The sequence below is a fragment of the Lolium rigidum genome, chromosome 4 (assembly GCF_022539505.1).
Source record: "Lolium rigidum isolate FL_2022 chromosome 4, APGP_CSIRO_Lrig_0.1, whole genome shotgun sequence".
Lineage (NCBI taxonomy): Eukaryota > Viridiplantae > Streptophyta > Magnoliopsida > Poales > Poaceae > Lolium > Lolium rigidum.
Window position 1 is genome coordinate 73,480,642 of NC_061511.1, and position 13,317 is coordinate 73,493,958.

The 13,317-nt window shown below is 42.5% G+C and overlaps 1 protein-coding gene and 1 non-coding gene across 4 annotated transcripts; both read left to right on the forward strand.

The window, feature by feature from the left end:
• The first annotated feature begins 6,240 nt into the window (after positions 1 to 6,240).
• On the forward strand, positions 6,241 to 12,349 carry LOC124646574 (transcription factor GTE9-like). 3 transcript variants are annotated; one of them, XM_047186678.1, is made up of 10 exons: positions 6,241 to 6,324; positions 8,731 to 9,491; positions 9,581 to 9,638; positions 9,730 to 9,794; positions 9,912 to 9,966; positions 10,040 to 10,099; positions 10,253 to 10,374; positions 10,489 to 10,549; positions 11,531 to 11,652; positions 11,740 to 12,349. In XM_047186678.1, the coding sequence occupies exons 2-10, from the start codon at positions 8,844 to 8,846 to the stop codon at positions 12,007 to 12,009; spliced, it is 1,461 nt and encodes a 486-aa protein (XP_047042634.1). In that variant the 5' UTR covers positions 6,241 to 6,324; positions 8,731 to 8,843; the 3' UTR covers positions 12,010 to 12,349. The 3 variants fall into 3 exon arrangements, with proteins under 3 accessions (XP_047042634.1, XP_047042633.1, XP_047042635.1); XM_047186677.1 differs by lacking the exon at positions 6,241 to 6,324 and having other exon boundaries at positions 7,115 to 9,491; XM_047186679.1 differs by lacking the exon at positions 6,241 to 6,324 and having other exon boundaries at positions 7,115 to 9,491; positions 9,581 to 9,629.
• Positions 12,350 to 12,578: 229 nt separating this feature from the next.
• Positions 12,579 to 12,650, forward strand: TRNAH-GUG. Its single transcript has one exon. It is a non-coding gene; the product is annotated as a tRNA-His (tRNA).
• The last annotated feature ends 667 nt before the right edge of the window (positions 12,651 to 13,317 follow it).

Consider the following 13,317-nt stretch of genomic DNA (forward strand, 5'->3'; position numbering starts at 1 on the left):
GTAGTGTTAATGCTTTGTTCCGGTGCTCTATTAAAAGGAGTACCTTAATTACCAGTAGTTTCCCTACAGGCCCGGCTGCCACCGGCTGGTAGGACAAAAGATGTTGTGCAAGTTTCTCATTGCGAGCACGTACGACTATATACGGAACACATGCCTATGGTTATTTAGTACTTGGATATTGTTTTATTATTATCTGCAAATGCCTTTTCTTGATTATTACATGAGTTATCTTATCCATGCAGCGCCCGTTCATCCATCCCTATGCCTACGATATTTTAATCCCGCTGTTTACTATAATCACTACCGCTATCTTTATTACATCGCTCGCTTATATTTTACTATCATGCATCGCTATAAAACTGTTGTTACTGATAAACTATTGCGAGCAAGTCTGTTTCCAGGTGCAGCTGAATTGACAACTCCGATGTTAAATCTTACAAATATTTTTTGGCTCTCCTTGTGTCGAATCAATAAATTGAGTTTTACTTCCCTCGAAAACTGTTGCGACCCCCTATACTTGTAGATCATCAGTGGCTCATCATTAGCCGGCCCCGCGATCTATACAGAGCTCAGTGGTGCGACGAGAGGTTGAGAACTACCACGAGCACACGAAGGAATTGGAGAAGAATTAACGACACGTGTTCAGGAATGGACGAAGTTAACCTCTACTTTCCCACACATGCAACCAAGAAGCAACAACAACGGACCAGACTACATAGAAATCGACAGTAGCCTCTTGGGCCTAGCTCAAAGATGCTTTGATACCGAAACCCCTCCCTGGCAATCGATCGCTGGAGCGATCATTTTCTTTGGCGCGGCAGCGCTCGCGCCATGCGCGAAATCAATTCCCTTTTTGTCTTGTACTGTTTAATTACGTTCACATGTAACTTTTATGTTCACACTAACAACTCATGTTCCCACTTGCATGTTGCATACAACCAAGAGCGTTCACACTGCATGTATGCATAAAGTATCTCATGGGTTTGCATTTAATGAGCCAACTTTTTAGCACGAGACTAGCTCTAACAAGTTTCTGCATGCATGCACAGAGCATCTCACTCTTTTTTTTCAGCACGACGCATACTTTCAATTCTCTTTATTTGCAATTCCCTTTTACAATTATCTTTTTTTGCAATTCCCTTTATGTTGTTATTTCGTACGGTAATTCATGTTTTTCTGGATTAATTTTTATAATTCTCTTTTTCGGGCCAGTGGTTTTTAAGGGGGAAAATAACGGGTGGGAAAATCCACTTGCAACTCAAATGAACTACCACTTGCTACTCAAATTAATACTTTTTTAAATTGTAAGTTAACAAAAGTTGCTAAAATATTCTAAATGAAATTTACTTTTTAGGGTTGCTAGGTATTTATATTTACCGTTGATAAATAACGGGGCACCGGGTTGATAACTTGTAAAAAAAAAGAGTCGCTACATATTTTAAATTTAAATTATTTTTTTAGGGTTGACATTTATTTATATTTACCATTGATAAATTGCGGGCCACCGGGTTGATAGCTTGTAAACTAAAAGAGAGTCGCTAAAATATTCTAAATGAAATATTTTTAGGGTTATTATTTATTTTATATTTACAGTTGATAAATAACGAGGCACCAGGTTGATAGCTTGTAAAATAAAAAAATGTTCGCTAAAATATTCTAAATGAAATACTTTTTAGGGTTGGTAGTTTTTTTATAATTACCATTGATAAATAACGGAGCACCGGGTTGATAACTTGTAAACTGAAAAGAGTCGCCAAAATATTCGAAATGAAGCTAGATTTTTAGGATTGGTAGTTATTTATATTTATTGTTGATAAATAACAGGACACCGGGTTGATAGCTTCTAAACTAAAAAAAATTCGCTGAAATGTTTAAAATACAATTAACTTTGGGGTCGATAATTTTATACATTTACCGTTGATCAATCAAGTACGGAGGGGTTGATTATTCAAAACAGAGAGGCTTGATAACTTTTAGTCCGAATTTTTTTCTCTCGAAACATATCAACATGGGTGCTAGTTTTGAAGATCTCGTCGAGACGGATTTATTGGTGAAAGCGAATCTTAATTTGGAATTGTTGTTTGAAAGTTACAACGTTTTGAATTTTCAAATTTGGAAAAGATTTCGCTGACATCAGCAGATTCGTCTATTTGTACATGCATGCAGAACTTTCCTCAATACGCTGCACCAGGTTGATAATTTTATACATTTACCGTTGATCACTCAAGTACGAAGGGGTTGATTATTCAAATAGAGAGGCTTGATAACTTTTAGCCCGAAAAAAAGTTTCTCGAAACATATCAACATGGGTGCTAGTTTTGAAGATCTCGTCGAGACGGATTTATTGGTGAAAACAGATCTTAAATCGGAGTTGTCGTTTGTGAGATAAAACATTTTGAATTTTCGAATTTGGAAAAGATTCCGCTAACATCAGCAAATTCGTCTATTTTGTGCATGCATGCATAACTTTTTCTCAATAGTCTGCATCAGGTTGATAATTTTATACATTTATCGTTGATCACTCAAATACGGAGGAGTTGATTATTCAAATAGAAAGGGTTGATAACTTTTAGCCCGAAAAAAAGTTTCTCGAAACATATCAACATGGGTGCTAGTTTTGAAGATCTCGTCGAGACGAATTTATTGGTGAAAGCGGATCTTAATTTGGAGTTGTCGTTTGAAAGTTAAAACGTTTTGAATTTACAAATTTGGTAAAGATTCCGCTGACATCAGCAGATTCGTCTATTTGTGCATGCATGCAGAACTTTCCCTCAATAGCCTGCACCAGGTTGATAATTTTATACATTTACCGTTGATCACTCAAGTACGGAGGGGTTGATTATTCAGATAGAGAGGGTTGATAACTTTTAGCCCGAAAAAAAGTTTCTCGAAACATATCAACATGGGTGCTAGTTTTGAAGATCTCGTCGAGACGAATTTATTGGTGAAAACGAATCTTTATTTGGAGTTGTCGTTTGAAAGTTAAAATGTTTTGAATTTACAAATTTGGTAAAGATTCCGCTGACATCAGTAGATTCGCCTATTTGTGCATGCATGCAGAACTTTCCCTCAATAGCCTGCACCAGGTTGATAATTTTACACATTTACCGTTGATCACTCAAGTACGGAGGGGTTGATTATTCACATAGAGAGGGTTGATAACTTTTAGCCCGAAAAAAAGTTTCTCGAAACATATCAACATGGGTGCTAGTTTTGAAGATCTCATCGAGACGGATTTATTGGTGAAAACAGATCTTAAATCGAAGTTGTCGTTTGTGAGATAAAATATTTTGAATTTTTGAATTTGGAAAAATACTAGTTCACGTCATCAGATTTGTTCATTTTTACATGCATGGAGACGTACGAGACGTAACCTGCGCGTGGTCCACAACATGCTAATGATTTCCCGCAGGTAGCTTACCAGGAAAGGGAAAACGCGTTTCCAAAATCAGGTTGTCAAAAACAGATCTCTCCCTAAGCCCCTGGCGGTCGAGCGCCAGCTAGGGCTGCCCCTTTGATACTTATGCTAGTCACAACGCGGAGGACAATGAGTAACCAATCAACCTATCTTCACTTACTCTCTCTATTTTTATTTAGTTAGCGTTTTAGGTTTTTTCAAAGTCAAACTCTATCCAATGCATATAATATGGAAATATAGCTTATATCCATTTTAATACTATAGCTTTTATATTGTAATTTTTTTATAAATAATGAAACTTTACAAAGTTTAACTTCAGCTAATTGTAAACTCAAAATGCCAACTACTCGGTACTCCGTAATTGTGAATGGAGGGAGTACCGGCCGAACGCGCCAGCGGCGATTTACACAAAAATAACCCTTTGTTGCAACTATAGCACAGACTGACCCTCCGGGCAAACTATTTCACCCATCTAACCCTTTTGTGTGGCGCCCCTCACATCGGCGCCACATATGCCTGAGTGGCGCCCGTGCCTTCGGCGCCACTCTCCCAGCCGACGTGGCGCCCTCGACGATGAGCTGGTGCGCCGCTCCGACGTGGCAGGATGTGTGGCGCCGCTCCCGTCGGCGCCACACATGCACTTATAATTGCCCAGAATATACTGTAAGACAATTCTCCTGGGACTTAGCCGTTTTGGCGAGCCTGTTTGTGTGGCGCCGATGCCACGGGCGCCACACTGCGAAGTGTGGCGCCGATGCCAGCGGCGCCACATAAACAGGCTCACCAAAACGGCTAAGTCCTAGACTTCCGGAGCTTCTGGATGTTTTCGACATATAAGTTGCACTGTGTGGCGCCCGTGTCATCGGCGCCACACTTCCACACTATGAAGTGTGGCGCCCATGTCATCGGCGCCACAAACTAACTTGGGTATAAAAATCAAGAAAACTGCCTTGGCAAGTGACTTCTCATATCAACAAAAATTTCATACACACATCATACACATAACATCATCATAGCTAACATCGTAGCACATAGTTTCATACAATTTAAGATAGAATTCAAACAACACGTAGCAATGAAGATAGAGTTCACAACACTCTAAGTTCTAACTATCGGTGTCCGAGCCGGATTCGCCGGTGTGGTAGTGCATGCGGCAGGCTGTGTCGTCGAACACCTTGACGATCATCTCGCTGTCCCCCTCGTAGAGGAAGGTGAGCTGGCAGCCGGGCTCGAGCGTGAGCTCACGAGCGAACTTGTCTCACTCCGTGTGCAGGTACATCTTGCCTTGCCCGTCGAACATGACCTCCACGGGCCAGCGGCAGAAGTTGCAGCTGGCCTCCCGTAACTGCAAATGCGCCGTCTCGACGCCATCGACGAACTCGGCGAACTTATCCGGGAGCCGCTTGATGCCGAGTGGGTCATCGTCGATGCGGAGGAGGAATTCGAAGCAGCGGTCGTCATGCGAAGACGAGGAGGGTGCAGGTGACAGTGAGCGTGGGGCCGTTGCTGCTCCACCACGACGGCCCATTCCCCGGCCCCGGGGGCGCCCAGGGCCGCGGCCTCGACCGCCTCGCCGGCCACCAGGACCGGCCATGGACTTCCTCGCGGGCCTGGATGCGTCACTGGAACACCTCAGCGGCGCTACGGTCGAGCTTTGTGGCGGCTAGGGTTTCTTTGGAGGAGTGGATGTTTACACCATCCTACATGTTTACATAAAACACCATATTATGAGCCATTCCTAACAAATATTAGTTATTCCATCACAAATACTAGGCATATGTAACACATTTGAATGCATTTGCTAGGCAAATATTACACATTTTAACACATACATACATAGGGTTTCAACACATACATGTGAAATTTCATATCTAGATTTCAACAAATCTATGGTTCAAACACATGCATACATGAGGCTACGAATTTCAACACATACACTACAATATAGAGTCCACAAAAAATTCCATGTCTAGGGTTCATGTCCAAATCTAGCAAGATCTATAAAATGAGTGGATGAATGGAAAAGATTCGAAGGGGATTACCTTGAGAAATGGATGGGGAAGAGATTGGCCGGACAGATCTGATGATTTGGTGGTGGATTTGGCGGTGTGGGGGAGAGGAGGAGGAGGAGGAACCGTCGGCCGCCTCCTGTTCTTGGCGCGAAGCAGAGAAAGAAAGAAGGCTGGGTCGGGCTGGGGGCGGGCGCGGGCGCCACACATAAGTGGATGTGTGGCGCCCTTCCGAGCGGCGCCACAGTTTCACCGTGTGACGCCGATGGGAGCGGCGTCACACATCCTGCCACGTAAGATCGGCGCACAGCTCAGCGTCGAGGACGACACGTCGGCTAGGAGAGTGGCGCCGCTGGCACGGGCGCCACTCAGGCATATGTGGCACCGATGTGAGGGACGCCACACAAAAGAGTTAGATGGGTGAAATAGTTTGGCCGGAGGGTCAAGTAAGTTTCAACAAAGAGTTATTTGTGTGTAAATCGCCCGCGCCAGCCGCCAGAGAAGCAGCTCAAACCGCACCGCCTCAGGCAAAAAGTCAGCTGCTCCATCAGCATCGCATCAGCCACACGTACGCACCTTGGCCCCGCCTTTCCCTATCGGCCCGCGCGGGGCACAACCGTCAAATCGCTGCCACGTACACCTCCTCCTCCCCCTTTCCGCCTTCCCCCTCTCGCGGCCCTCGCACCCCCCAAGCTCGCCCGCCCGCCCGCCGCTCGCTCCCCATCCCAAACCCTAGCCCTCCCTGCCCGCCCGGCGACCGCCGCATCCCCGCCGCTGTCGCGCGGCGCCTCCCACCCTCCGCGCCGCCGGCGAGGCTCCCTCTGCCCGCGGCCTCTCCTCCGCGGGACCTTCCCGGGGGCTCCCGCCCTCCGCCCGCGCCGGCGCGGGGCACCTCAGGTTGGTTCTCCTCTCTCTGTCTCGCTCTCCGCACACGGCTCTGATCTACGATTCTAGCTAGGTCCTCCGAACAACCTGGCCGCTCCGCCGGTCAGGGATTGCATAATCTAATTGGCCGTGGCGTCTGCCCTGGAAGAAAAATCGGATCTTGCAGGGTCGGGTTAGGGAACAATCGCGTCTTGCGTACGCTGGCGCTTGTCTCAGGGCTCAATTCGTCGTCTACATAGGCGTAATTTCATTTGGTATTATTCCGTTTAAGGTTGTACTAGCTTTCTTAGGGCTGCCATGTTGCGCGGCTCACGCGCCAGCGGCCACATTCACCTGACATCAGCACACGGAAATACATAGATGTTGCCATCATAGCGAATCAGAGGGTGCCCAGCTGGGCGCGCCACAGGACCATGCCCCGCACGTTCGCGCTACCCATTTTCCATTTCCTATACTACGTAGACAAACTGTACGCAAATCAAGAACCTTGTGATCCTACAATCTGATACCGTAGACACGAAAACGACGCTACCCAATCTCTCGGGTACTGGCAAGCTTGATTTAGGGATTAACTTGTCGTGTTGCTCCAGCTTATCAACAGTCAGGTTGCGACCTGTAGACAAGTCGTGCGACAAGTCTCGGCTTGTTGAACGACACTTAATCCTTGATTACAGCCTTACAAGCTGCACCCCTTGTATGAGGCAACGGCACATGGTATCTGTGCTGGCTATCTTGCTACATCTGTCTATTATTCACATGTCCGTAGCTGTACAACTTGTCTCAACTCTCAACCACGCATTCTCTAGCTGTATTACTGTTATTTCGTCAAGTCTTTGTTTGTGTTGTTTCGACTTTCAACTAGGACTGAAATTTATGCTGAAATATTGAAAATGTTTTGCTTACAACTTAGTTTGAAGCATGCCAAAGACATGCCTTAGCAAAGATTGATCCCAGTAGCTTACAACTCAGTCCTTTTTCCTGTTTGTTATTTCTTTCCCTGAAGCTAAAATAGTTCATACTTGTTAAACACTGTTGTAAGCATTAGTAAAGATTCATCCCAGTAACTTCACAATTAAGTAGCAATGTTGAGTGGCCAGTTCAAAATTCAGTATGGTACATAGCTAGTATAACGTTTTTTGTTGACACTCAAGTGATATTTGTGCCAATAAATTGGAAATATTTAATCAGTACCATTTGTTTTGTTAGTTTAGAAAAAAAAAGTTGCCATAGTTTGCTCAGTTTAATCAATAATTACACAACAAGAATACTTTGGGGCTTGGGCATTTTCTTATTAACTTCTGATTGTATTTACGCCTTGTGCAATCCCTGTCCCACATGTGGAAAACTTGGTCTGTACTTGCTCCTTATGAACAAAATGGATAAAAAGGAAATATGCCAGGATGGAATGTGGAGTTGCCTTTTTTGCGAAAGTTGTCTATGATTTTTATTGCTTGGAAATAATTGATGCTTATCTGCTCATAACATCTTTCCTTCCTAGTTATAAAGTTTGGAGCTTGGTGGTGAGTTCACTCCTCCACAATTACTCCACATGAAACCAACAACCTCGCAGAAGTCAGAAATAAACAAATGCAATTTCACTGACGTTGGGGACCAACACTCTTGTAAAAGAAAAACAAGTATAGGATCCAGATTCCAACTCTAGGTTTTAGATTTCTTCGCCCAACCAACTCTCAAAGTTTTGTATCGTAGCATAAAGGAGAAAACAGAGCTATTTACTCTAACATGACAAAGATCTTGTCCTCCTGCATGATCGCGGTCCTTGTCCCTGATGCCCATTCAAAATTTAAAATCTTACGATGGCCCTTCGATGGTAGCTTCAGAAGCTCCAACTTCTCGCTGCCTATAACTTCTCGTTGTTTTCTTCTCTTTTGTTGCTGGAAGTGAGCAGCAGTTATAGGATACCAACGTCTTTCGATGATCTTGTAAGCTGGTGGCATAACTTTGTTTTTACTGGCTTCGTAGCAACTCACATGCATTATGATAATTATCTTGAAAATATCAACTAGCTGTTTGAATGAAGCATGCAAGTAAGAATACTTGAGGTATACCCTGCTTTGCTTTTTTTGTGATAAAAAGTCACATAGGATACACCTCCAGCATGTTACATATCTATTTACTAGGATTGGCTATCTTCTGTTTTGTTTCCAGCTTGAGCAGATTACGGAGGCAATTAACTCCATGTTTCCTGCTGACTTCTTACTATCCTCTTTCCAAATTTATTGATGTCTGTTTGAGCAGTTAGTACTCTTATTTCATAGATTTTATTTGACCAATACTACCATGAGTTTTGTTGAGTTAAATAAACATTTATCCTCAAAATGGATAGTGCATAATCAATTCCAATTGTTTGTTTGGGCATCTTAAGCAGTTGCTTCTGACCAAATATTATGTTTCCAGACCTGACGGAGAAGACGTGCTATGTCATGTGTGCCTAGCAGCGAAGGAATCACCAAGTTTGAAATTATTGGTCATTTGTTGAGACCAGGACGTAAGAATTGTAACCAGACACAATGACCACACAAGCCTGTAAGAGGAGGAGGTCAGTTTACATAAGCAGTGGGTCGGAAGATTCTGGTACAGATTCAGAGGTTGAGAGAAGTAAACCGTCTAAAAAATCTATGGTGACGTCAATTTCTTTGTGTGAGCATCAGCCATCCTCTAACAACAAGGTTAAAAGCATGAACACTAGCAAGACAAGGGTGTGTAGAACTATTCTGGGGAAGCTCATGGATCACCCAGGTGGTTGGCTTTTTCATCAACCGGTTGATCCAGTCCTATTTGGGATTCCTGATTACTTTGATGTTATCCGTAATCCAATGGACTTGGGCACTGTTAAGAAGAAACTCACAAACAAGAGCTATTTTGGCACTGATGAGTTTGCAGCAGATGTGAGGTTAACATTTTCCAATGCAATGAAGTATAATCCTCCCGGAAATCAGGTTCACACAGTAGCTGAACAACTGAATATAATGTTCGATTCAGAATGGAAATTATATGAAAAAAAATGGAGAGACAGAAATCTGGCGTCAGAGCAGCTGCAGATGAAGGTAATTAAGGCTCGTACTGCTGTCAATTCAAAGCCAGTAGTTTCTGGAGGGCTGGTCTCATGCTCGAATTCAGTTGCAAAGAAGACATTGACAGATGCAATATCCTCCAAAGTAAGATCACATGGGACCTTCATTCACTTGATGATGTGTTATTTGTGTCCTAACAGCAATATAATTTTAATTTAATGTTGTGTGTGCAGCTAAAAATTAAGTTTTCTGTACGGGGCTCGGGGCAGACCTTGTCTAAAGGTGCTAATGGTGTGACTTCTTTTCATTTTGTGCCACAAACTTTTCTTGTTTACACTTTTCTGCCATGATTATTGATGTTTTTTATTCATTTTTAATTCAGATACGTCTTTGCAAGCAGCTGCTAGCAGAATGGGCTCTTTAAATCATTCTATCCCTTGCACCAAGGTATTGGCAATGAGTTCCCTTATTTTTCTTTGATGCATTTCTATCTTAGTCTTATATCACATTATTAATGAAGCAAATTCCCAGTTGCCTCTCCTAAACCATGTATTCTATCTTCAGGATAGCGCTAAGGTAACGAAGGTGCAGTCAAGTGAGCACAGCTCTCAGTCGATTGGTATGTTCAATAATTCCACATAATTTTACTCAATGCTCTCTATCTTTGCTAATGCACATATTTGCTATCTTAGGAAATGAATCTCGATCTTGCAGCGATACTTCAACTTCGCCTCTTCCTTCATACGGGCAAGGTTCTTTCGGCTTGTTCTCTTTTTATCATATGTTGTTTCATGTGGTTATTGTTTAATTCCTTACTTGTAGTGATAACGTAACAGTTAGTAACTTACAAAAATCTTGTTTCCATATAATGGTGCTAATGTGCTGCTTTTGTGATGTGAATTCAGGAGATGGAAGTTATATACATGATGAACCTTTGTCACCAACCAAAGCCCTTCGTGCAGCAATCCTTAAGCGGCGTTTTGCTGGAACAATCGTGAAGGCACAGCAGAAGGCACTTCTGGACCATGTAATGTTTCTAAATACACGTGAAACTGTGTTCATCGCAATTATGCTTTTCACTTGCAGTATGCAAGTCTTTCTCTGCACTCACGCACATGCTGTTTTGATCTCCTATGGGCAGCAAATAGACCCTGCAAAATTACAGATGGAAAAGGAGAGGCTGGAAAAAAGGCAGCAACAAGGTAATTATTAGCCCTGAGCTTCTAATGGGCTATTATGTATAGGCTGGTATGTTTTGTTGTCTGCCAATTTTCTGAGTTGGCACTTGGCAAAGTAACATATATGTGCACTGAACTCTCTTGTACCCAAGATAAGCTACACTTATCTGAATTCTCAAGCTTCGATAATTTTCGTTGTTCAAATGGGTCTGGTAGGTGTTGGAGAAGTGTCAGGAAATATTCAGTATATAGTCTTGCATACGGGTATGGTAGATATGTAGTTTGTATGTTGCCACCTAGTATTTGAGCTAATTTTTAATTGATTGGTTACAGTTGGGAACTAGCTAGGAACTATCCTTTGTGTGCTATGGAAATAATTTATATGCCATGAACTTTTTCCACTTCTAAAATGGGTATATTATTGCGATATTCAACAGAACAGTTGTTGAAAAAGGAATAACACTGTTCATAAGAAATTGTTTGACTTATAGGGACTAGGGCTGTCCTTGGTTTGATCTTTATCTGATGCCGGTAACAAAATGAAGACATACTGGTTGGTAAACGAAATATAGCTATGCATCGACATTAATTATCAATTAGCTGTAGACAGTTGTGTCTCGGTCTGTTAGGCAGCCAGTTTGTAGCTTCTATGTAAGGACGACCTTTTTCTTGTAAGTGACCAGAGAAGGAAGAAGTTACAACATCCGGTGATAGTTATTTGAAGCTGGGAGGTAGTCATTGGAAGGGTCCCTGTTGCTTGTTGATGTGTTAGGGAGATGGATTAGTTTCCATGCTTGTACTCTAGCATTCACTCGAAAATGTTGATTTTATGTGGTTGTGAGTACTAGGATCATTATATTTTGATGTGGATAGCATACATTCTGTTTTTGAAAATTGAGATGGAAACTCTAGGACCTTTTAGTGTCGTGTTGACATTGAGTTATGCTATTGCTGTGAATGCTGACCTTCAATCGTGTCTTCTTCCAAATGTTTCCTGTGCTGCAGAGAAAGAAAGGATTGAGGCCCAGGTTAAGGCAGCTGAAGTCGCTGCACAGTTCAAGTTAGACGAAGAAACGAGGATAAAGAGGGAGCAGGAAAGAGAGGCAGCACGCCTGGCACTACAAATGGTACTGGCTGCTTGTCATCTTCTGAGCAGCGAGTTTCTAAGCTTGATGTTACACAGTGCCTATTCAATCTCTCCTCTTTTTGTGTAGATGAAGAAGACTATTGATATTGACAACAGTGACTTCCTAAAGGAACTGGAAAACATGACCAAAAAGTGGGAGCTGAATCCCCCTGGCAAATTAATTGTGGATTTTGTTGATGGGATTGATCTTCCACCTGACCTGGGAAGCCCGCTGGAGAGGCTTGGCCTTTTTATGAAGAAAGATCTGGAAGAAGAGGTCGAGCATGAAATGGATGACAGCATAGCACCCTCCATGGTTGTCGACGTGGAGGAAGGAGAAATTGGCTGCTGTGGGTAATACTCTTAGGTATCCATTTTTTTCTTTGCTTCTCAGGTTATAGTCGACATGCATGCCGGGGTTATAAGATTCTGTGATTCTGTCCTGCGACCAGGCTATGTCATAAACAGAGTAGAGAGTTATTGTGGCTTGTGTGTCTAAAGCAAGATCCACCATAATGTCTCTGCCGAACTTTGAAATTGAGTGGTTCACAATCTTGTGGTTGTCAGCAACAGTATGATGGCACTGTATAGGTAGCTGTTCCAGGTCTATTTATTGTAAGTTCCTTGTACGAACATCCTGTAAAAACAATCGAGAAAGATAATAGAAAAAAGAAAAAAGAGTATTGAGCTAGTATGTACATTGTTGTTGCTGATGGTGAAGAGTGCAGACGGATGCTTTGCGATGGTGGTGCCTCTTTGTTGTCTGTCCCAGCGGAATGTTTTCTTACCTGCTAACACGCCTACCCAAGGTTGATGAGGAATTTCCCGTGTTCCCAGTTCCCACAAGCGAAGCTTGTAGCTTTAGACGTAAAGGTGTAGCGAGAAAGTATATATGAAATAGCTTAAGATTTGCAACTTCACAACAAAGTGGCTGTAGTTTAGTGGTGAGAATTCCACGTTGTGGCCGTGGAGACCTGGGCTCGAATCCCAGCAGCCACAGTTTGTTTTTGGAAATATAATTTATTTTTAACCTTTTGCTTCTTTGGTCTTCTCCAAATTATGTTCTCATGCAAATACTATGTGACTGGAAAAAAAATCCCATAGATGCAATTTCTACAAGATCATAATAATATCAAAAAGGACAGCAAGAAAAGAAAGATGCATGAGCATTTCACTAACACATCTTGCAAAGGTTGATTTCAAATCAACACCATCCTACTATTGCATATGGCGTAAACCACTAACTAATGGGGTTGTTGTACACCGTAAATCATTGGTGTGATTGTCACGTGTTGTGTCTAGCCGGAGATAGATATGTATAATCACCTACAAAAGCATTGGTGTTTTTTTTTTTGAGAATGCATTGGTGTTTGCTGATGCACCCACGCTTAACAAAGGCACATTAGGGTATCTTTAATTTTTAGTTCTTGTATTTTGTTGAGTGTCAGTGATATATATGTGCACTCAGAATGAGGGATGAGTGATAATAAGAGTGAAAAGGCTATCTTTATCCATATTGTAAGTCACTCATTTGTTATAAGTCACTCATTTGTCACGGGTTTTCTTACTAAAAATTCATCACCGGTCATAGAAACATGGAACAATTGATCGCTAGGCATGACACTAAGGAAATCTACAATGGGAAGCCCCCTCACTCCATCTAGAG